Source organism: Gymnodraco acuticeps, unplaced genomic scaffold (assembly GCF_902827175.1).
Source record: "Gymnodraco acuticeps unplaced genomic scaffold, fGymAcu1.1, whole genome shotgun sequence".
NCBI classification, from domain to species: domain Eukaryota; kingdom Metazoa; phylum Chordata; class Actinopteri; order Perciformes; family Bathydraconidae; genus Gymnodraco; species Gymnodraco acuticeps.
The window spans coordinates 2,660,385-2,684,654 of record NW_022992160.1 but is presented as its reverse complement, the minus strand read 5'-3'; the positions used below and the strand labels follow the sequence as shown (position 1 = coordinate 2,684,654).

The following is a 24,270-nucleotide window of genomic DNA, read 5'->3' as shown; positions in this document are numbered from 1 at the left end:
AGGAGTAACTAATACTACAGGTGGTGATGTTATATTGCTATATTGACCTTGGCAGCGTTTTGCAGAGCCGTCAGCATGGCGCTCCTCCTCGCCCAGGAGCGGTAGAAGTACTTCTGACATCCATCCCAGGCTGCCAGCAGCTCTGTGAACAACCTGCAGCACACAGAACAGAGAGCTGTCAGAGAGGTCATTATAGAGGATTTACCTAAGCCTAGTTTATCAGTAACATTAATGATGATAATGGAAACAAATCAATGAAGTTGTACAGGGTAAAAAAGAGAAATTCTGGTGATCCATTTCATCTAATTCATGGATAATGATAAATGGGGTCAAACAGCACAACTAGAGAGGAGCAATATTGCGCTACAACGCGTTACAGTCATCAGATTACATTTGTCTGTAACGCGTTACTGTTGAGAACAGCAGTAATTACATTACAGTTACTGAGCACAAAATGATCTTGTCTCTGCTATGAGCAGAGTCTCAGCAGAGATAAGCAGTCGCAGCAAACATCATGGAGGAAATGCTGCTTGTTTCCACGGTGGAATCGGCGTCTTTCAGAAACATATTGAGCAAGATACAGGTAAGGGGGGGCGTTACAGAGTAATCAAAAGGTAATGTAGCTAGAAGTGTATCTCATTACTTTCAGCAGTGAGTCATTTAGTACATTACTTGGTAATGTGTAATGCATTACTACCCCAACACTGGAGAGGAGTCATGGGGTTGGTGAACTCACTCAGTAGTTTCACTTTGTCCAACAGTGTCTATTCAGAATGTGCTGTCAGTAGTTAACATCAACCACCTAAAGCAGTGTCTCTATAAACTGGGATGTATTTTTGATAAGCCTCATAGTAAGAAAGGTGTAATTACATGCTCTCAGCCTGCTCCTGGTTCCTGACAGCAGACAGAGCGGTGGTCATCTCCAGCGGCTGCATACACAGGTTCCTCTCTGGGTCGGCGGTCCGGTTCCACAGCAGGCCTTTACGGTACGACAGACCTGGATAGGACCGAGAGAGATTTCAGAGTGAGGTTTGAAGAACTTGTTTTCCTTCTGAGACTTATCAGAATCAGAATACCTTTATCCATCTCAGAGGGAAATGTACATTGGTACAGCCAAAGTAAAGAGCCAAACATAGCTTCATCTCAATTAAAAAGCATGCATAAAATATTCAAGATAGAAATAGAAATGACACAAAATACAATTAAAAGATTTCACATCCAGTACCAGTGACAGTGAACAATAAGTGTAGCATGTGTAAGGTAGTGTGATAGCAGCCAGGTGATAGTAGATATATTGCAGTTATTTACAGATGTATTACAGAAGATGAATTCTCTAACTAAGGGACAGCAGCCAGTAATAATAATTATGATGAGGGGTATATATACAGTATATTCCACATAGTAATATTGAACAACAGGGGTGTTATAGTCTTTGTTGTTATGTGTGGTGGTCTACCAGGGTCCCTGATGGCTTCTGATTAATGAGAGTGAACGCACCTATTCCTGCGAGCATCTTGAACAGTTCAGACAGAGCTCTCTGCTTCTGCTGCAGGATGTGCTTCACTTCAGACTTCTGCTTCTCCTTCTCTGCCGTCATGTCCACGGTCAGGTTCTGCAGGTCCCGCAGGTTGCTGATCACCTCACCTGAGGAGGAGAATACAAATAAACTGCATTTACCCTGGGGGGTTTGGGGAGCAATACACCAGCTCTGTGAGGTGAGGACACAAAAACAAACCACATATTTTCCTTACAACAACCTTAATGTCTATCATCAGCTGCAGGTGGAAATCTGAGGTGAAACCCTCCACTTTATCAAGAGGCTTGTGTAACTGATTAACTTGTCTGTCAAAAGACAGATATTCACTGTGTCCAGGTGGGATGGTTACCAGTGAAGCAGTCCAGGTCTTCAGCCAGCTCCGGCGCCGGGTTCTTCTTCTGCAGATGGACGCACAGCTTCTTCATCTTCCGAGTCAGAGCCGGCAGGCGGCCCTGCAGAGAGGAGGCCTCCACACCTTCTTCTGGGCCCTCAAGCTGAAATATACAATCGAACCGAGGTTATTCATTCAACCATGAAGAAACAAAGTAAAAAGCAAGAATCCTGCAGGTGTATTTCCTATCTATAAGATTAAGTGCTACTGCATTAGCTTCACTTAAAGCCAAATCCTTTGTGAGTGCTACGTACAGAAGGTTTTTTTTATTTGCAAAGATGCAGTCAAAACAGTAATTATCACCATAAGTAAGGACGTGATAATAACTGATATAGTAATCATGGTGAACATAACAACAACCTGCAGATCTCGGCCCTTCCCAGGCAGGGTGTTCTTCAGAGCCTTGTGGACCCGATGGAGGGGGGTCTCCTCTGGGTTAGCATCCACACAGTCCAGGCTGGCGCTGCTCCCCTCCTCCACCAGAGAGGGGGCACTCGGCCCACTCAGAGCCGCCTCGAACTTCTTCACAAACTTGAAGAGAGTCCTGAGAGGAGAAGGGAAGACGGGCAGAACAGAGGGGGTGAGAGGGCAGCCATCTTGTGTTCAAGGATTTGAAAAGACAGGGGAAGAACACAGTTCAAATAAAAAAAAGAATTGTAATAATACAAAGTGTATTAAATAATGAGAATCAAATAATACAAATTAAAGAAATAACAAATAATACATACATTTAAAAAGTAAAACAATTTAGTATGTTTATACAGAATACAATTAAATAGTACAAAAATATATACATTTATTACTTCATTATTTATTAATAATACTCAAAAATGAATACACGGCACAATCTTATTGGGGTGATATGTTACCGATGCGTCTTGTCCACTGACTGCTTGATGGACCAGAAACTGACATCGTTCCATTTGGAGATCTTGACAAAGTCCTGAGAGGAACACATCACAGAGAACTTCAGAATGTGCAGCGCTGTGGACTCTGACATGTATGGACTGGGTTTCAGGGCATTGGTATGCAGTGATAAAGGAGACTCATAGAAACCTTGAGCTCCTTCTCGATGGGCTGCCTGAGTGAAGTGATCTTGGTCTGGATGCCGTCAGAGAACTGGCTGTAGTATTTGTGCAGGTTCCACAGTAGACTGGACAATGGCTCTGTAAAATAAACGAGTTAACAGGTCATCCGGATCAATAGTTCAGTCTCCATCATTGCAGGAAGCAACACTCGATATTAGCTGGTTTTGCCCTTTTGCTTTACAAAGGTCAAATGTATTTGAGGATAAACAGGAACTAAAAGAGATGAGATGATCATTTCCTCCGCACTATTGAATTCAGTCCAAATCCAAATCAGTGGTGTTTGAACCAGTATGTATAGTCCCAGTGTAGCAGCTGACCCCGTCTGATCAACGGATCAATACACCACTCCACTAATGATGATGTAATGAGTTGTTCTTTTCTCCATCATCTACTTGCCAGCACTGTGAATCAGGAAATGTTGTAGGACCCCAAAGTTTTATGTTAGAAATGTGTAGTGCGGGTCCCCAGCACATAGAAACTGCCGGATGCTAACTTGCATATGTTGGGAATTTGCACAATTAGCATAATTTGTCTTTGCGCTCCACTGCAATCAAAATATCATGTATATTAGAGTCTTTAGAACATCTTTTCACACTAAGCACCTACAGTATATCTATGCGAGTCAAACAGAATGAAGACTGTTGATTTGCTGCAGTGTTTTCACAGTATAACAATTATTGGTTCAGGACGGGTACAGAGGAGAGGAAGGATCACATTACAGAGTGGATCTGTTCCACATAGAGCCCTGTGTTAGGTCAGACTAAATGAACAGTGCTGGCTGACCTTGTCCCTGCTGCTGGGGGTCCAGCAGCAGTAGGTGGCAGTGGAAGCTGAGCAGCGTGTCCAGGCGGGTGTGGAACTGTCCCAGGGTGGAGCCCTCCATGAAGGCCTGGAGGGTAGAGCACACCGAGGACAGGGAGAGGCGCTCCACCTCCTCCTCACCTAGAGCCAGGAAGAAAAACATTTTTTTCTGGTTATACAGACAATGGGAGGAAGTATGTATTTCGTTTTGCCTTTAAATACATACTGATGAGTCAAGTTGTGAGCCACCTACTGGTTAATGAATGTCATTCTTCATTGCTATTTGTCACAGTTACAGAGACATAACCCTAACACTTGGTTAAGCAGGTAAGAAGTACTTAGCTACTTTTCTCATAAAAAACATAGTTTTAGTTTGATATATTTCCTAAAGTCCCCCCATGAAAGCACATTAGAAAGGACATTTTAACTCGGCCGATTACAACATGTGTTGATGGTTTCAAAATAAATGTCATCTGAATATTTGTGTCATGGGAGCCATGATGTGTTACCTTTCTCAGCATCCTGCTTCTGCTCCTCCAGGTACCTCTCTACCAGCTGGTAGATGGAGAACCAGTGTTTGGTGGATCTCTCAGTGTGCCGCTTCAAAGCGTTGTCCAGACTGCTCGACCAGAAACTACACGTAGCACAGGAGAGGACACGTTCACATTCTACACACAGGAACAGGAAACAGCTTGTTCTGATGCTATACTCTGGTAGAGGAAAACACCGCTAGCTGAGGATTCCAGTCCAGTTTGAATCTTCCTAATGCAGTACCTAAAAGCACCTTAAACGAGTTGACAGTATGTCTTGATTCGCTGAAAATGGGATGCTGCCTACCCTCACACTAAGCATGAATATGTATGTAACAAGTAGATGTAGCTATGACTTCGACTCATTGGAAATATTTTAATAACTTTTGATCCTCAAGATTTTAAGCAGGTGCTGACCAAATCCTAAGCTAATGTGCCTACCAACATTCATACATCAAGCACAAACCCACAGCAGGGCCTGCCTTTAAGGTGGTGCCGTTGAGCCATTTGACATCGCCCATGCGGAATACCCAGATTTTACTTACATTTTCTCCATGTGTGAATTTTGTGCAACATTGAATCAAATTTTGGAGCATGTTTTAGGTCCGTAAAACCGTGTTTCATCTCCGAGACTACGAATATTTCTTAGTTTAAATATTGTCCCTTTTGTATCTCGCACCCTAATCAGATGCAGGCTTATTGAAACCCTCTGTGTCTCACCTGAGCTCCAGTTTGCGCCACTGGATGATGAGCTGGGTGACTGCTTCTAGTTCCTTACGCAGAGAGACTGAGCGGCTGGCGTTATTCTCCCAGTCCTGAGGAGAGCACATAACACGGAGCTCACTTCAGTGCAACACATTTACATTTCAGAAAGTACAACTATCACATTTGGACCTGCTATTGATGGCATCTATTAAAAAGGTCACAGATTAATTTTTTTGTTGATTAGCTGTGTCAACACTAGGTTGAACTCCCGATGGAATCATGCATGGCACATGAGCGCACCTGAGCTTTACTGAGCAGGATCTCCAGACCGTTGAGGAACTTGGCCAATGGGCTGGCCAGAGTGAAGGTCTGGATCCTCTCTATCACCACCGACAGCTGAGGACAACACACAGGGATACACATCATGTGATCTGAGAGCAACACATACCAGGCTCCATAACTGTTCAATGACATGGGACTGTTTTCTTCTAGTCTGCCTAAAAACAATCAAATGTAAAACTCCTAGGTGGACAATGTGGGTTGTTATAGTTACAGATTTTTTATTTGAGCATAAAACAACTCATCACCAACACAACAAAATTAATTAATTTGGCTTTAAAGCAAGATACTAGAGTTTTATCTAATCAATATCCAAGACCCAAAGTGTTCATGGTCAGTTTGTGAGATATCGACTGATGGATATTTCTTTTTATCTCCGTTATGCTCTCTGTAGATACAGATACTCTTGCTACTTTAAATCCAGGCTGAAGACTTTCCTTTATGCCGCTGCTTTTAAACTGTTCATATCTCACACTGCTCTGTGAATTGTATTCATGTATTTTATATATTATCTTGTTTTACGTATATTGTACTCTTTGCTTTTTAATGACTGTTATAAATACCATTGTATAATGTGTTTCCACTGCACATTTCTTAATGCTCTTAATGTCTTTCATCTCTGTAAAGCACTTTGCGTAGTGTGGAAAGTTGCTATATATATTTTCCTTGCCTAGGAAAAGACACAGGCCCTAATTGTTGTACTTATCAACAGCAGCGCTGGCTTCCTTCCTTGCGTTAACAACTGCTAAATGATTGAAAGGGAGCTGACCTGTACGAGAGCGGGGTGCTCGGGCCAGTCCTCCAGCCTCTGCTTCACCGCCACACCCAGCTGCAGCAGGACAGGGAGACACAGACGGGCCTCGCTCATGTTGGGCTGCTGGTAGAAGTCGTAGGCTCCCTCTGAGGTGACTGACAGGCCATCGGGGCCCCCGGAGCCCTGCACTGTGTTCTGCAGGAGGGCAGACAGCAGCAGCTCACTGCCTGTGAGCTGCTGGTCGATCTCAGCATCTGCAGGGGACACAGAGGAACACATTTAACAACAACACTCAAGAGAGTCTGCGTTGTTGCTATTTGAGTGACAGTAAACACTGACCAATCAGATGATAGAAGCGGGACATCATAGGGGAAGCAATCTGGTAGGAGGAGACCAAGGCTATGATGTGTTCTCTGCTGTGATTGGCTGGTGTTGTGCCCTTGTACCACAGTGATCGGGCGTGTCCCAGAGAGAGGCGCTGATGGATCTTCAGCACTGTGTTCATGGCAGCCACAGACAGGAAGCTGCCCTCACTGGACTCCTCCTGGACTCCCTCCTCCTCCTCCTGACGCTCTGAGTCTGATGGACCCTCCAGACTCGGCAGGGCCATGATGTCTGCAAAGTCCTGAAAAAGTGTGGGATGAGACCTTTAAATATTTGAACATTGTTTTTTCGAGTTATAATGTCTCTCTTTGGTGTCATCTAATTTCTCTGCTGCACTAACAAACACAGGGTGGTGACATTTCAAGAGGGTAAATCTTTATGATATTGATAACCGTATCCACCTTATTACCAGGTGAAGTTACGACCTGTAGAAACGTACATCTTATACAAATGTTTAATGTGAAATGTGTTGAACAGTCTGATACTTTCTTCCGACAGTACATTCTAAGCATGAGAGTGAAAATCATCAGCATGTTTTTTCAGATTATCATCTTTGTGAGTTGAAATGAGCATTTTAGAATTGTACTTATTCTTCTTCATGAAGGAGGTTATTACTGAGACATCACATTTCAGTTATTTATTATGATTCATGTTGGCAGGGAAACTGGAACAGTCTGTTGTAGCCTCACTAAGATCAGTGTCTAACAGACCTCATGTTTCTCCTCAGGACAGAGTGAATACCTTGTTGAACTGAGGGAACTGCTGTTTGAAGTCTCTCTCCTCCTGCTCGTCCTCAGTCAGTCCTGATCCGTGCAGTCGGCTGCGGTTACGATACAGACTGGCCTCCATCTGCTCCTTCTCCCTCTTTAGTCTCTCCTGTTCGTCCCACTCGTTCACCAGAGCCTGCGGAGCATCTTGTTACAGTCAACCATGCATTCATTTAGAACATTTGAGAAATATTGCGATTCTTGTTGGATAGATTCAAACTTGAACCATTTCTGGATGTGTGTGTAAACTGGAGCTCTGACCTGACAGATGTGTCTGAAGAGGCTGCGGGACTCGGAGCTGAACTCCCCGGTGGACAGGGTGTGGCACTGCACGTACAGCAGAGCATTCAGAAGCAGCGTGGAGGACCGGGGCACCACCTGCTCAGAGTCCTGCTGCGGGAGGAGTTTCCCCACGCAGCGCAGGATGTCCATGCAGGATCTGGAGCAGAGGAAGTCGGCCCGGGCCAGGTAGGAGGGCAGGCTGGGGGACAGGGAGGGGAAGGCCAGCAGGCAGGACACCAGCTTAGGCAGACCGGGAACAGGCGTGAGCGAGGCGGCCACCTGGGAGGCCACCAGCTTCATCCCGTGACGGAGCTGCAGGATGCCGGTCCGCAGCGGCGCCACCACGTCGGGGTACAGGGGGTAATCCTCCTGCAGCCTCTGGCAGAAGCGCTGCTGGGAGTTCTGCCACACAGCCTCCTCCTTCAGCAGGCCCTGGATGGCTGACCTGGACTTGGAGGAGGAGGGGGGGCCCTGCAGAGCCTTCAGCAGACGGGACAGCAGCTCCTTCACGGCTGACGTCTGGCCGATGCTGCAGAGGTAGTGCTGCAGCTCTTGGAAGAGGCGGCCGTACTGCGGGTCATGAGGGCGGCAGGCCTGCTTCCTGGAGAGCTCCGCGATCTGCTCCTTCACCTGCTGCATTCGGATCCACAGGTACCTGCAACAACAAGCAACACAAGGGGATGAAGGACTATCCAGAAATCTAATATCAGCAACCAGGCCCGACCTCAGCCTCTGGTTGACTTGGTTGACTTGTCATTTTACACAGGAGAACTAGTGGCTGGCTCTGACCTGATGCGAGGGTGCTGGAAGCCGTCAGTAGTGCTGCTCTCCCCCAGCTCCGCTCCGGTCATCAGCTGAGAGGACAGGCTGCGGCCCCTCCACTCCTCCTGCAGCACAGCCAGCTGCAAAAATAACATTATGATGACAACTTTCATTGAATTATTCGTTTTATATAAATTAGTAGCATCTGGTGTAATTACTAGGGGTGTTGAAAATAATCGTTTCTACGATGCATTGCGATGCGGACGTGGACGATTCGGTCTCGATGCAGTGACGGAAGATAATCGGTTATAGCGTTGTAACGTTGCTTCCTGATTTTCCGGCCACAGCTTTACTATAACGTTTTTTTTCTCTGTCACTTTAATATCAAATCGGTCGGTGACGCAGAGATCAGAGAACAGACGTGACAGCGGCACAGCAACACCAAACACGGAGCAGTCTGCTTTATCCACCAACACAAGAACACCAGTCCAGAACCAACAGCAGAAGGACACGCTCTGAATCACTCCGTGTCGCTGCAGCACAGGGATTTATGTTTTTCAAAAATAATCGCGTTACAATCATGTCAGGTTTTTGGTGGATTTAATTAAGTCTTGGATTGCAAAGTATGAATGTCCTCTAGCAATTTTCAGACGATATATACGTGTGTAAAGTTTGTGAAGGCAGGAGGAAAAAAGCTTCCGCGATCACCGTCTCCTCCGTTCCTCTAAGCCCCGCCCCCTCCCTGAAAATAATGAGTGACAGGCTGATAGTGACCCGATAGAAACTTTATTATTCACTTAATCACTGAGATATAATGAAGCTAACTTAATCTCATACATTCATGGGATTTATGTAACAGTAACGGAGCGTCCACACAGCAGCGTGCGTTGGCGCTTGGCGGTGGGCGTATCTGAAGCGTGGGGATTTTTTGCGAGCAACGCGACCAACAACCAATCACATGAATCTCCCGTCCCCGACATACAAAGCAATAGCAATGTTAAAACGAAGTAAACTGGATATAAAATCCCCAAACAGGCGAAAACCTACCAGTTTCACCCACTGTCTCTGCCACCTCCTTCCATGCCTCGCTCCTCCGGTTTGTATCCCGGTAGATGAACAGAGACTGATCATACAGCACCGGGTGATTCACTGCCGCTACAATGAATTTTCCCTCCATTTTTTTGAATATGAGGAAATGACCTGCGTAGTCTCTCCCAGCATACACGCGGTTTGATTGGCTAGCGCTTGTACTGGCAGATTTGCATAAACGGGATTTCATTGGCTGACGCCTCCGTCGAGGCGTCAAAAGTTGAACATTGCTCAACTTTTGACGCCAGCTACGCCAGCAACGCTCCACGTCGCTTCCCAAAATGCAGTTCGGCTAAAAGTGACGTCACCCTATTCAAAGTGAATGGGCAGAAGCGTTGGAAGCTTCAACGCACGCCGCTGTGTGGACGGGCCGTAAGACAGAGAATGTAAGTGTGCACCCACATGCAGTATTTTAGTTGTTATATGCTGTTGTAAATACTCCTGTTGTCTGCTGTGTTCAGACTCAAGTCCTGTGTGTGATGCCACATTCAGGACATTCAGTGTCCTTTCTTTAACAGAAGACCGTTGCTAGAAGCTGCAGCTAGACTGCAGAAGCATTCTTTTTTTGTTTTTGAGGATGGAACAACTTCACACACAGATATAAGGAGGCTAGACCTATACAATTCATTTATTTTGGTTTATAAATGAATGTCAAGACATTTATGTTATTGATTTCTGAAGCACTTTCTAAATAATAAAAAGAGAGTTCATATGTATTTACTGCATGTATGCATTGATGAAAAATAAGCCATGTGCAGTAATATAGAACATTGAGGATGCAACGCATTGGTATGAATCGTGATGCATCGTGATATCGAATTGAATCGAAGACAGGGTAATTGATCGTGAGACCAGTGAAGATGCACAGCCCTAGTAATTACGTGCTGCCAAAACATTGAAATGGTATTCAAGATATAGAACCCTGACTACAATTTTACATATATACCAGTATGTGATAATCCATCAAATGTTATTCCTCTGATCTTAAACATGGTGGAAATAATTATTCTTTTTTTTGACTGACAAGTTTGACAATACATAATAAAAAAAAGATAAGTAATGAATTGGAATTAGCATTTTTACCTCAATCTTGGTTACACCTTATAAGACTATCTGTTGTATAGGGTTAGGGTGAATAACATTTTTCAATATTTAAAAAATGTAAAAAATTGTTTTCATTAAATAACATTTGATAAAAACCATCAGTTGCTCACCTCCTGCTGGGCGTAGTTGAGTTTGTAGGCCCTCTTCACAGCCGGGTCAAAGATGGTCTGTGGGGTCCAGGCTTTGATCTGCAGCAGGCCCATGTTGACCCAGAACACTCCGGACTGGGCGGGCTGGTTGGAGCCTTGGACCTTGCTCTGGACGTACTGCTGAAGGCAGGCGCTGCAGGCCTCCAGCAGGCCGTCAGGGAGCACGTTGGGGGGCAGGAAGTCCCTGAAGACGGTCTGGATCTCCTGGGCTGCTATCAGAGGGTCCAAGTCCTCCACCAGGCTCTCGCAGCTCTCCATGAAGCCCTCCTGCAGGCTGGGGGGCAGCAGGTCCGCCATGCTCTGCAGCTGGCGGCGCAGAACAGCCCCCTGGAGACGGAAGTCTGTGCCCCTGGAGAGGACGGAGGGTTAAAGCCCCAAGATGATAAATGCTACACTGTAAAAACCAGAAATCTATCCAAGTATTGTCTATTATCAGAATATGTCTTTACACTTGATGTGAGACATAATAATGTACGAAGTAACAATGCAGTGAGATAGAGGGACTTTTTAGACAATGCTTCTTAAGTATCTTGTTAAGTTAAAGACTCTTATTTTGAGTTGGATCTCAGGTGAAGTTTTTATACAAGGTTTTTAAGCTGCTGTGGTATTTGTAAAAGATGGATCATCTTGTTTCAATAAATGAATCTTAATTGATTATAGAAACCACATTTTTATTGGAAATCCACCAACTAAGATCAGAAAACAGAACACTGTTGAGCATTTCTGGCTTATTTTGAAACAACATTTCCTGATTCATGTCTAGGGCTGCCAAACGATTACAATTTTTAATCAAATTAATCACAGCTTAAAAATTAATTAATCATGATTAATCACCATTCGAACTATGTCCAAAATATGCCATTTATTTATGTATATTGTTGTGGGAATGGAAAGAAGGCGGATATATCCATTTAACATACAGTATCTATGTTTATTATAACATTGTTCTGTGTGTCAAAATGAAAGACAGCCCACACACCTATCAATCATCAAACCGTGGGGTCTTAATTCATTACGTGTTGATTTCTATCAACGGGGGAGTACTTCAGGAAAGTCGACGGGGGGGAGGGGGGGGGGGGGGGGGGAGTCTCTCAGCTGTTTTAGCGCAGTTCTCCAGTGAAGGGGGGGGGAGTTTCCCTCCGCAGCCAGTTGGCGTAATTTTGGCACAATTCTGTTGTACAGACCGACGTTAACAGCAGCCCTGTCTGTGCACACGGAGACCGACTCTGTCGTCCGGTGATCTAACCGCCTTCTGGAAAAGCTTCACAAGTACGTCGGTACGCAAATGCGCTTTGTGACACAAGTGACGGTACGCATTTCAGATTACACACATAACCTGCGTACCAGTTATGTGTTACCTGTACTACAGCAAAAGTATTCTCCGTCGGGACTTCCTGCAACAACACCACGCCGTTATCAAAGATGTTCTGTTGAGAAGACGATCACTACGTGACAAAAGTTTTCAAAACCATGGCTACTGAAATCAATCTTACTAACTGCTGTCTGTGCAATTTACTCCGCGAGTTGGCAGACTTTATTTTGCTTACTTTAACATCATTTTTCATGGTGGGGCTAAGCCATTTCTTGGTATGGGTGTAGCCTACCCCAGCCATACCCTGGCGCTGCCACTGGTGGCACGTACGGGGCGGGCCATTCTGCACATGCGTTAAATGCGTTAAATATTTTAACGCAATTAATTCAAAAAATTAATTACCGCCGTTAACGCGATAATTTTGACAGCACTAAAATATAGTTAAAAATAATCTAAATATCCCATCTTATTTCAAGAGATCTTACCAAGCTAATTTTCACAGATTTCTTTACTTATTACAAGAGAAAAAAACACATTTCATAATTTTTTACTTCTTTTTGAGCAGCATTGGAGAACATTAAAACGTGTTTGACCTACCTGAACTCAGCCAGAGCAGGGATGGCCATGTTGTCCCACAGCACAGCAGACACGTCCTGCAGCTGCTGGATCCTCTCCTTCCACTCCCCCAGGGTGACATGGGACAGGGAGAGGAGGGCTGCTCCTGACGGTTCCCATGCACCTCCAGTCTCACTGCTGCAGAGAACTCCCAGCATGCAATAGGACCACACAGCTTTACTCAGCAAGGCTGGTCCCTGAAAACAACATGGCCATGTGTTACTCTTCAAGAAATCCCTTAATCATAGTATATACAGTAACAGCAGCATGAGATGTTAGGTCAGTACCATGTTCTTTGCTCCGTGCTGCAGCTTTGGAGCTGTCTTGGTCTTGGGGCTCAGTGGGTCCCATTTCAGCCAGAGGTCTGGGTCAGAGGTCACACTGCTGGTCCACAGAGCGCCCAGAGCCTCTGACAGCAGCTCACACCAAACAAACTGCAGCTCTTCAGCCGGCTGGAGAGAAGAAGGAGGAATCATGAGCAACATTCTGTGGGTTTGGAGCCTAAGGAAATTCTTTCTTGTTTTCCGTATATATTTTGTAATTTAATTTAATAGTACATAGGGGAGGTCTGACAGGAAACCAAGAGGGAGAATGGGGCATCCACAGCAGTGAAGCTGTGATTACAAGGTGGGTCTCCAGGACCCTACGGAATAGTTATTCATCTGAAGTTTGGATCATGTTTGTATATTTTAGTGTGGCAATTATTGATTAAGTCAAATTGGAATTGAGTTTGGGACATTACTTAATACAATTCTACATGTGTTTTTTTTGTTGATTATTTGGTTCCTGTTTTTCCTGATACTTAAAGATCTCCTCCAGACATCCTTTAAGACATGGAACAATTTTCAGTGACTGATGTTTTCAGTAAAGTAACATTAAGCAACACACATATTTTGGAGGGGCAATTTCCATTTCGTAACTGACAACAAGAAGATGGGATAACTTCTTTTTTTTGTATCGAATATTATCATCCTGAATCGATCCACAACTTCAAAATAATAATGAATATTGTATTTATATTAAAAATGAATGACTGATTGTTTGTTTTTTTACAAATAATCTAGATAATTGTAATGATGGAAAGTTATCCTGTAGATGAGAGTAACACGTACGTCACTTCCGGGCGAAAATTACGGCCCCGCCCACTTTTGGGGGAAAAACAATCAGAATCTTTTTTAAACCGTGGATTTTTGGATCTTCAAAGCGCCCGATTACGATGGCCAGACAGGCAAACAATTACATTCAATCATTTGAAATCGACATTCAGTCTCGATCTATGGTTAAATTAAAATCAGTAGGCGAGGCTGTAATTTCTCCAGCTGTTACTCTCATGAGCGAGGCGGAACATAATAGTTTTATCATGCCAAAAAGCTGCTGTGTCGTTTATTGCACCTCAAACATTAAAACAAATCCAGAGTTACGTGTTTCTGTACTTCCTCTAAGAAGAAAGGACAGTAACAGAAGATCTCTGTGGCTTCAGGCTTGATCGCCGTTCAAATGACAGCGTTGGTTTCCCCCAAAAGTGGGCGGAGCAGTACTTTTTGCCCGGAAGTGACGCATTTGTTACTATAAACAAAGTCAGAGTTGTGTCAAGCATGAAATCAACAGCCTACAGAATCAATATTGAATTGGAAATTGTTTTGAAAAAAGAATCAATTTTGAATGCAATCGTGACCCTAGAAATGAAAATGGAATGGTGAAAATGAAAGCTCACTGCACTGACCCTGTCGCTGCTGAGCAGGAACCACAGAGGCTGCAGCTGGCTCACGTTCATGGGGGTGGATTGCAGGCAGTAGCGCAGATGTCTGGAGAGCTCTCTGCGTAGGCTGGCCTCCGCCTCCTGGTCACTGCAAGCATCAGGAACACGTCAGCACACACATCTAAGTTCATTTATATAGCCCAATATCACAAAACACTCAGTGGGCTTTACAGATCAAAACAGTGCTAAAAGGAAAAGAAAATGACAGGAAAATAATGAAAAGACAATGTAGAGTGTAAAATAAAATATTAAATAAAACAAGATAAAATACAGACAATAAAAAGACAATACAATAAAATATCATAAAATATAGGACCCAGGAGGACAAACATAGGGTATCTAAAAACCAGCTCTAAATATAGGCTTCATTCAAAATGAATGTCTTCAGTGCACTCAACATTTTGGAGACTGTCTGTCTCCCTGATAAAAACAGGAAGTAGGTTCCAGAGAAAGGGAGCCTGGCAGCTGAACACTCCGACTCCGGATCTAGTTCATCTTTGCCAATATTTGTTACTGTGGAGCTGGAGGCCAAGATGATACCATCGACAGCAAATATGTAATTTGATATTTCATTCCGAATATGTTTGGGGTCCTGTATAATAACCTTGATTTTCTCAGAGTTGAATAATACAAAAGAATCAAATCACAGCCTCTTAACGGTTTCTATATCAGTTTGCTTTGAGGAGGAATGCAGTTACCCAGGAGCCAGAGCCAGGTGCAGCAGGTCGGTGCTGAGGCGCAGCTGGTTGAGGATCGCCAGTCCCTCCATCAGGGGCCACAGCTGGGCCCTGCGGCTCAGCTGCTGCAGCTCTTCCCTGGCCAGGTGCACCCCCTCCTCAGGCTCCTCCCCCTCAGGCAGGGAGCACACCTCCAGCAGCCCTTTGGAGGTCATGTGACGCTGCTGCTGCTCCACACTCGACACCAACCTTTCCAACACTCCTGAAGAGAAAATAAAGTATAGCACTCACATACTGACCCTTTAATATCAGAGTATAGGACTAATGTACTGACCCTTTAATATCAGAGTATAGCACTAACGTACTGACCCTTTAATATCAGAGTATAGCACTAATGTACTGACCCTTTAATATCAGAGTATAGCACTCACATACTGACCCTTTAATATCAGAGTATAGGACTAACGTACTGACCCTTTAATATCAGCGTATAGCACTAATGTACTGACCCTTTAATATCAGAGTATAGGACTAATGTACTGACCCTTTAATATCAGAGTATAGGACTAACGTACTGACCCTTTAATATCAGAGTATAACACTCACATACTGACCCTTTAATATCAGAGTATAGGACTAACGTACTGACCCTTTAATATCAGAGTATAACACTCACATACTGACCCTTTAATATCAGAGTATAGGACTAATGTACTGACCCTTTAATATCAGAGTATAGGACTAATGTACTGACCCTTTAATATCAGAGTATAGGACTAATGTACTGACCCTTTAATATCAGAGTATAGGACTAATGTACTGACCCTTTAATATCAGAGTATAGCACTCACACACTGACCCTTTAATATCAGAGTATAGCACTCACACACTGACCCTTTAATATCAGAGTATAGCACTAATGTACTGACCCTTTAATATCAGAGTATAGGACTAATGTACTGACCCTTTAATATCAGAGTATAGCACTCACACACTGACCCTTTAATATCAGAGTATAGGACTAATGTACTGACCCTTTAATATCAGAGTATAGCACTCACACACTGACCCTTTAATATCAGAGTATAGGACTAACGTACTGACCCTTTAATATCAGAGTATAGCACTAATGTACTGACCCTTTAATATCAGAGTATAGCACTAATGTACTGACCCTTTAATATCAGAGTATAGCACTCACACACTGACCCTTTAATATCAGAGTATAGCACTAACGTACTGACCCTTTAATATCAGAGTATAGCACTAATGTACTGACCCTTTAATATCAGAGTATAGGACTAATGTACTGACCCTTTAATATCAGAGTATAGCACTCACACACTGACCCTTTAATATCAGAGTATAGCACTAACGTACTGACCCTTTAATATCAGAGTATAGGACTAATGTACTGACCCTTTAATATCAGAGTATAGCACTCACACACTGACCCTTTAATATCAGCGTATAGCACTAATGTACTGACCCTTTAATATCAGAGTATAGGACTAATGTACTGACCCTTTAATATCAGAGTATAGGACTAATGTACTGACCCTTTAATATCAGAGTATAGCACTAATGTACTGACCCTTTAATATCAGAGTATAGGACTAATGTACTGACCCTTTAATATCAGAGTATAGCACTCACACACTGACCCTTTAATATCAGAGTATAGCACTCACACACTGACCCTTTAATATCAGAGTATAGCACTAACGTACTGACCCTTTAATATCAGAGTATAGCACTCACACACTGACCCTTTAATATCAGCGTATAGCACTAATGTACTGACCCTTTAATATCAGAGTATAGCACTAATGTACTGACCCTTTAATATCAGAGTATAGCACTAATGTACTGACCCTTTAATATCAGAGTATAACACTAACGTACTGACCCTTTAATATCAGAGTATAGGACTAATGTACTGACCCTTTAATATCAGAGTATAGCACTAATGTACTGACCCTTTAATATCAGAGTATAGGACTAATGTACTGACCCTTTAATATCAGCGTATAGCACTCACACACTGACCCTTTAATATCAGAGTATAGCACTAACGTACTGACCCTTTAATATCAGAGTATAGCACTAATGTACTGACCCTTTAATATCAGAGTATAGCACTCACACACTGACCCTTTAATATCAGCGTATAGCACTAATGTACTGACCCTTTAATATCAGAGTATAGGACTAATGTACTGACCCTTTAATATCAGCGTATAGCACTCACACACTGACCCTTTAATATCAGAGTATAGCACTCACACACTGACCCTTTAATATCAGAGTATAGCACTCACACACTGACCCTTTAATATCAGAGTATAGCACTAACGTACTGACCCTTTAATATCAGAGTATAGCACTCACACACTGACCCTTTAATATCAGAGTATAGCACTCACACACTGACCCTTTAATATCAGAGTATAGCACTCACACACTGACCCTTTAATATCAGAGTATAGCACTCACACACTGACCCTTTAATATCAGAGTATAGCACTCACACACTGACCCTTTAATATCAGCGTATAGCACTAATGTACTGACCCTTTAATATCAGAGTATAGGACTAATGTACTGACCCTTTAATATCAGAGTATAGCACTAATGTACTGACCCTTTAATATCAGAGTATAGCACTCACACACTGACCCTTTAATATCAGCGTATAGCACTAATGTACTGACCCTTTAATATCAGAGTATAGGACTAATGTACTGACCCTTTAATATCAGAGTATAGCACTAATGTACTGACCCTTTAATATCAGAGTATAGCACTCACACACTGACCCTTTAATATCAGAGTATAGCACTCACACACTGACCCTTTAATATCAGCGTATAGCACTAATGTACTGACCCTTTAATATCAGAGTATAGGACTAATGTACTGACCCTTTAATATCAGAGTATAGCACTAACGTACTGACCCTTTAATATCAGAGTATAGCACTCACACACTGACCCTTTAATATCAGCGTATAGCACTAATGTACTGACCCTTTAATATCAGAGTATAGCACTAATGTACTGACCCTTTAATATCAGAGTATAGCACTAATGTACTGACCCTTTAATATCAGAGTATAACACTAACGTACTGACCCTTTAATATCAGAGTATAGGACTAATGTACTGACCCTTTAATATCAGAGTATAGGACTAATGTACTGACCCTTTAATATCAGCGTATAGCACTAACGTACTGACCCTTTAATATCAGAGTATAGCACTAATGTACTGACCCTTTAATATCAGAGTATAGCACTAATGTACTGACCCTTTAATATCAGCGTATAGCACTCACACACTGACCCTTTAATATCAGAGTATAGCACTAACGTACTGACCCTTTAATATCAGCGTATAGCACTAATGTACTGACCCTTTAATATCAGAGTATAGCACTAACGTACTGACCCTTTAATATCAGAGTATAGCACTAATGTACTGACCCTTTAATATCAGCGTATAGCACTAATGTACTGACCCTTTAATATCAGAGTATAGGACTAATGTACTGACCCTTTAATATCAGCGTATAGCACTCACACACTGACCCTTTAATATCAGAGTATAGCACTCACACACTGACCCTTTAATATCAGAGTATAGCACTCACACACTGACCCTTTAATATCAGAGTATAGCACTAACGTACTGACCCTTTAATATCAGAGTATAGCACTCACACACTGACCCTTTAATATCAGCGTATAGCACTAATGTACTGACCCTTTAATATCAGAGTATAGCACTAATGTACTGACCCTTTAATATCAGAGTATAGCACTAATGTACTGACCCTTTAATATCAGAGTATAGCACTCACACACTGACCCTTTAATATCAGAGTATAGCACTCACACACTGACCCTTTAATATCAGAGTATAGCACTCACACACTGACCCTTTAATATCAGAGTATAGCACTAACGTACTGACCCTTTAATATCAGAGTATAGCACTAATGTACTGACCCTTTAATATCAGAGTATAGCACTAATGTACTGACCCTTTAATATCAGAGTATAGCACTAATGCACTGACCCTTTAATATCAGAGTATAACACTAACGTACTGACCCTTTAATATCAGAGTATAGCACTAATGTACTGACCCTTTAATATCAGAGTATAACACTCACACACTGACCCTTTAATATCAGCGTATAGCACTAACGTACTGACCCTTTAATATCAGCGTATAGCACTAATGTACTGACCCTTTAATATCAGCGTATAGCACTAATGTACTGACCCTTTAATATCAGAGTATAGCACTCACACACTGACCCTTTAATATCAGAGTATAGCACTAATGTACTGACCCTTTAATATCAGAGTATAGCACTAATGTACTGACCCTTTAATATCAGAGTATAACACTCACACACTGACCCTTTAATATCAGAGTATAGCACTAATGTACTGACCCTTTAATATCAGAGTATAGCACTAATGTACTGACCCTTTAATATCAAACACTAGTTTCTATTAGACGTAGAGGAAGAAGACAACATGTTCTCTGCCCCATACGTTTTTGATTCACAATGCAATGTTTAGTACACCCCCAAAATATAACCGTGCTGGAAAGGAGAAACAACGTTAGCATTATTTATGAGTTATTGGAGCCTGAACAGCAGTGGGGCTAGAGAGGTTATGTTTTTTTCTGAGGGTGGTTCAATACGACAAAATTAATTTATCCTGATTGGAGCATGCAAACTTAATAGCCATTAGATAATGGCTTATCATTGTCAGTTTTTACCAACTCACACAAAAAGTAAATACAACTTTCCGTATAGTTTTAGTTTTGCCGTTGACATCCATACACAAAATGTCTAATATGTCATCAGCTCATATTAGTAATTGTCATTTCTAAAAGTCTAAGTGACCTTAAACTTTGTCCACCAGTTCTAATTAGTTCATCTTCATCAGGTCTAGGTGTCCAGAAAAGGTATTTGTAGCCCAGGCTCACCAGACTTGTGTGGGTCCAGCTGGTTGTTGGCCAGCAGCACCAGCCCACAGGCCTCCAGCAGACTCTCCTTGAGGTCCAGCCCCAGCCCGGCGCCGTGCAATCGGACCAGCTCCTGCCTCCAGGGCGCGATGCTGTCGTCCAGCCTCAGGTCGCTCACATCCAGGGCTTTACTCAGGAACCTGAGCCGGGACGCACACTCTGCCACCGACTCCAGCTGCAGCAGGACATGGACACGGTTAGAGGAGTCACAAACACATTACTGAAATGGCTTTTAATCAGAGGTGGGAGAAGTATTCAGATCTTGTACTTTAGTAGAAGTGTAGAAAGACTCTGTTACAGTAAAAGTCCTGCATTCAAAATGTTCCTCAAGTGAAAGTAGAAAAGTATTCTCATCAAAATATAGTGAAAGTAGCGACAGTAAAAGTAGTCCTTGTGCAGATTGGTCCATTTCAGAATTAATAATATATATGATATGTTTTATAATGATTGATCATGAAAGTGTTCTCAAAACTGGTAAAGGTGCAGCTACTTTGAATGACTTTGTATACTGCAGGGTAGCTGGTGGATTTACTCCAGGTGGAACTAAAGTCTGATTTAACACTTGATTATATTTCACATCATTCATCCACATCTGTGAAGTAACTAAAGGGATTAGATACATGTAGTGGAGTAGAAGTACACAAATTAAAACTGAATTGTAGTGCAGTAGAGGTACAAAGTAGCATAAATGGAAATATTCAAGCAAAGTCCCTTAAAATTGTACTTGAGTACAGTATCTTAAGTTAATGTACTTAGTTTCTTTAGACCACTGCTTTTAAAACACTTTCTTCTTTTAAGTTGGATATAGCAAAGATAGCAGAGACGATAGGAATGACAGTAAACATGAAAACAGCTGCTGATCAGGAGTCAGTTCTAACAGTAGAACTGATGGAGTGTCAGACCTTGAATGGCAGAGGTTTTCCTAAAGTTTTCTGCACGCCCTTCAGAGCCGTGGCCACAGACAGCGGGGTGGAGAGGACCGTCTGGATGGCTGCTGACACGGCCTGGAGCTCCTGCTGACATCTGAGGACACAACAGTCAGATGTGAGGGGGTGGAACATATTTCTGCAGAATCTTATATTTACTGGATAAGTAGGAGATTAATTACATTGCATTCAAGATTTCAACAACAACCAAAAATGAACTTGCTCCAAAAAAGTATTCGAAGAGATAATAGCAAATAATGAACATACATACAAAATACAAATAAAAAAGATATACGGGAAAAATGTTAATGAATATGGTTGCCATTACATTTCATCCTCACACATGCTTGTAAAACATCAAATAAATAAAGACAACCCCCCCCCCCCTCAACAATATGGGTGCATCGATACAACTCCTAAATTTCACATATATAAATATAATCATATACACACTAAAAGGCAATTTTTCTGCACAGTAGTACATTTTGCTGATCATACTTTGTACTTTTATTTAAGTAAGATGTTGTCTTCAACACAAGAAAGATATCATTAGAAAACCAAGCATCTTCCAGTCATACGCAATATTACCAGCATACAATCTCTGTAAGGTTAAACCGAATGTAAGAAATACTAAATAACAACAAACTCTCATTTGGAGTTACACCATGCAGTGTAGAGAAAGGTCTTACTCTGGCAGGGTGTCGGCGTCTCCCAGCAGCAGGTGGGGCAGGCGGAGGATCAGGTGTTTCTGCACCCACTGCCAGTGAAGAGACAGCACCGAGATGCCCTGAGAGTCGGCCGGCAGCGTGCTGCACGCGTCCCAGAAACGGTCCAGCCACTGCAGCAGCTGCAGGATCTGAAACCAGGGAGACAGACATGAGCTTATCATGGTTTCACCTCTGAGGCAGGGTTTCCGTTAGCCGGTAATTACCGGTTTTTAGCTGGTAACATTTATTAAAAAACGGTAAATTAAAATCCTGCCGGTCAAAATGTCTGGTAATAATTAGGGATGCTCCGATCGATCGGCCGCCGGTCATTATCGGCTGATATTCACTCTTAATAGTTTGATCGGTGCTCTCTATAAAGGCCGATCAGGAGAGCTGGATCTGATCGATATGGACATAAACGCGAGTGAAGTGTAACCGGACCTGAGAGAGAGATCAGATCAGCTGCTGCATAACCACCTGAAGCCCCGCCCACTGTTTAGCGCGCTGCATGAGAAACTGACGGGCTGTCAGGAGAGAGGGAGAGGGGAAAAGAGAGCATCCGTTTCTCCCGTGATATTATTCGAAGTTAATGTAAACTTTTGAATAATGTACGTTATCTACTACAAGTAGTTTGTTTGAATGTAATAATTATGTTATTTGTGGAATCATTTATTGAAAAATGATTATAAACTGAAGCAATATAAAAATGAGCCCCATGAACTGAGTTTTAAACATCAGCATATCTGCTCATAGTCCGGTGATTACCTGCTAACGGAGACTCTGCTACACAACTCTTATTATTATTATTATTGAAACATGACCGGTACGTTTCAAATTTGTCCGGTAAAATGTATTATTTCTGGACATTTGACAGGCAAGAAAAAATCCTAGCGGAAACCCTGAGATCTGCATTTCCTTCATGATATCCTTCATACTTCCATAGTTCCACCACCTTCATAGTACCAGGTGGTGGAACTATGCAATACGTTTCCTTCCAGGTCATTCTGCTCCACCTGCTCTACTTATTGAGAGGGAGTAACACGATGAAGGTTCTGACCTCGAACATGATGTGGTCTGAGATGTAGGGCTGTCCGCTCTGCACCGCCTGCAGGGTGAAGGAGTCCCACAGGTCGAAGAAGGTGCGCAGGTGCATGAGCACTGGGTGGGGCAGGTGACCGATGTCCACAGTGCCTGTAAAGAGGGGGGGGGGGCATATGTTGCGTTAACTCAGGCTGAAGTCCATACTCGGCTGCATGTACTGCAGCTCATGTAGATCTGAAATGATTTCTATCAGTTCCTTATGATGCAGAGGGTGCAGTGCTCACCTTTACTGAAGGCTGTGGCGATCCTCAGGGCGGAGCTCTGAGACGACAGGTTGATGGCACAGGTGCAGATGACCGACCTCTCTTCTCTGTCTGTCATCAGAACAATCCTGCAAACACAAACTGCTTTTAAAACACTTTGATGTGACCAACAGCTGGAAAATCCTTTTGATTTATCTTTTATTTTCATGCATTTAATAGACAATACACTTTGCATGGAGAACCAATGTCATAGAAATGTGTTTTCTTCCAATCATTTTAGACATTTGGAAATGGATGATTCATATAAATTCCTCTTTAATGGCCACACGTATGTAAGCAGCACCGCACACACAGTGACTTGTAATTCCTGCATTTAAACCATGTTAGTATTAGGAGCAGTAGTAGTATTCTATTATACAGTGCAGCGGGGAGGAGTGGCCCAGGAATACAAATATATGTATATACATGAGCAGCAGGATAAAGTTAACGGGCCACATGTTGCAGTACCTGTTGGCGACTGCGTTCAGGGCCTCAAGGAACTCTGTGTATCGTTCCTCGTCCTCAAAGTTGCACTTGTTGGCTAAAATGTCCAGGTACTGCTTGTTCCATCGCATGTCCACAAGAATCCTGTATTCATCTGCAAAGCAACAGACAGTGGTCAGATTCCATGATGATGGCAGCAGTATGGAGTAACATGGGTCAACAATCTGATAAAGAGCAGAGAATATAATGCACTGAAATCATCGTCAGTTTTGACCAAGAATGACTGAAAATCATGAACTTCTATTTCAGGTCACATGATCTTTAGGTTATGCTGTAAGGATAAGGCCCTGAAGGGTAGCTAACAGCTACAGCTAACAGGAACACTCACCTAGAGAGAACAAATCTTGATATTCTCAACGATTGTTAAAGTCCAAAACGGATTTGTTAAACCGATGACAGTAATAACTTGGGAATCTCATTTTTAACTTAAACCTTTAATTGGGTTATCTTGATCAGATAATCACAAATCAATGGATCGAATGTTACGGGATACAAACAAATCCGATACTATACGTAGGCCCATCTGATAACCGTCATTGATGTAAAAGAGGGTGAATTATATCCAGTCTTTTACCCTGGATTTAAAATTCATTTGTTATTCTGAATATTAAAATGTAAACTAAAATGTCGCTGACCGATCAAAAACGCTGCTAAAGGTTCTGTAAACATCTGGTGCTGTAAGAAGAAGTAACTGTGTCAT

The 24,270-nt window shown here is 42.6% G+C and overlaps 1 protein-coding gene across 1 annotated transcript in view; it reads right to left on the bottom strand.

The window, feature by feature from the left end:
- The window catches only part of mdn1 (midasin AAA ATPase 1), a 135,029-nt gene that overhangs the window by 22,944 nt on the left and 87,815 nt on the right, over positions 1-24,270 (bottom strand). Inside the window, 27 exon segments of the mRNA XM_034204527.1 lie at positions 48-153; positions 871-997; positions 1,498-1,644; positions 1,887-2,031; positions 2,289-2,472; positions 2,798-2,871; positions 2,985-3,094; positions 3,800-3,958; positions 4,327-4,451; positions 5,068-5,162; positions 5,353-5,448; positions 6,161-6,399; positions 6,485-6,770; positions 7,271-7,432; positions 7,558-8,233; positions 8,368-8,480; positions 10,644-11,031; positions 12,592-12,806; positions 12,897-13,061; positions 14,333-14,456; positions 15,067-15,307; positions 20,052-20,265; positions 20,993-21,113; positions 21,706-21,872; positions 22,781-22,914; positions 23,049-23,155; positions 23,535-23,664. Coding sequence (XP_034060418.1) covers positions 48-153; positions 871-997; positions 1,498-1,644; positions 1,887-2,031; positions 2,289-2,472; positions 2,798-2,871; positions 2,985-3,094; positions 3,800-3,958; positions 4,327-4,451; positions 5,068-5,162; positions 5,353-5,448; positions 6,161-6,399; positions 6,485-6,770; positions 7,271-7,432; positions 7,558-8,233; positions 8,368-8,480; positions 10,644-11,031; positions 12,592-12,806; positions 12,897-13,061; positions 14,333-14,456; positions 15,067-15,307; positions 20,052-20,265; positions 20,993-21,113; positions 21,706-21,872; positions 22,781-22,914; positions 23,049-23,155; positions 23,535-23,664 — 4,850 coding nt within the window.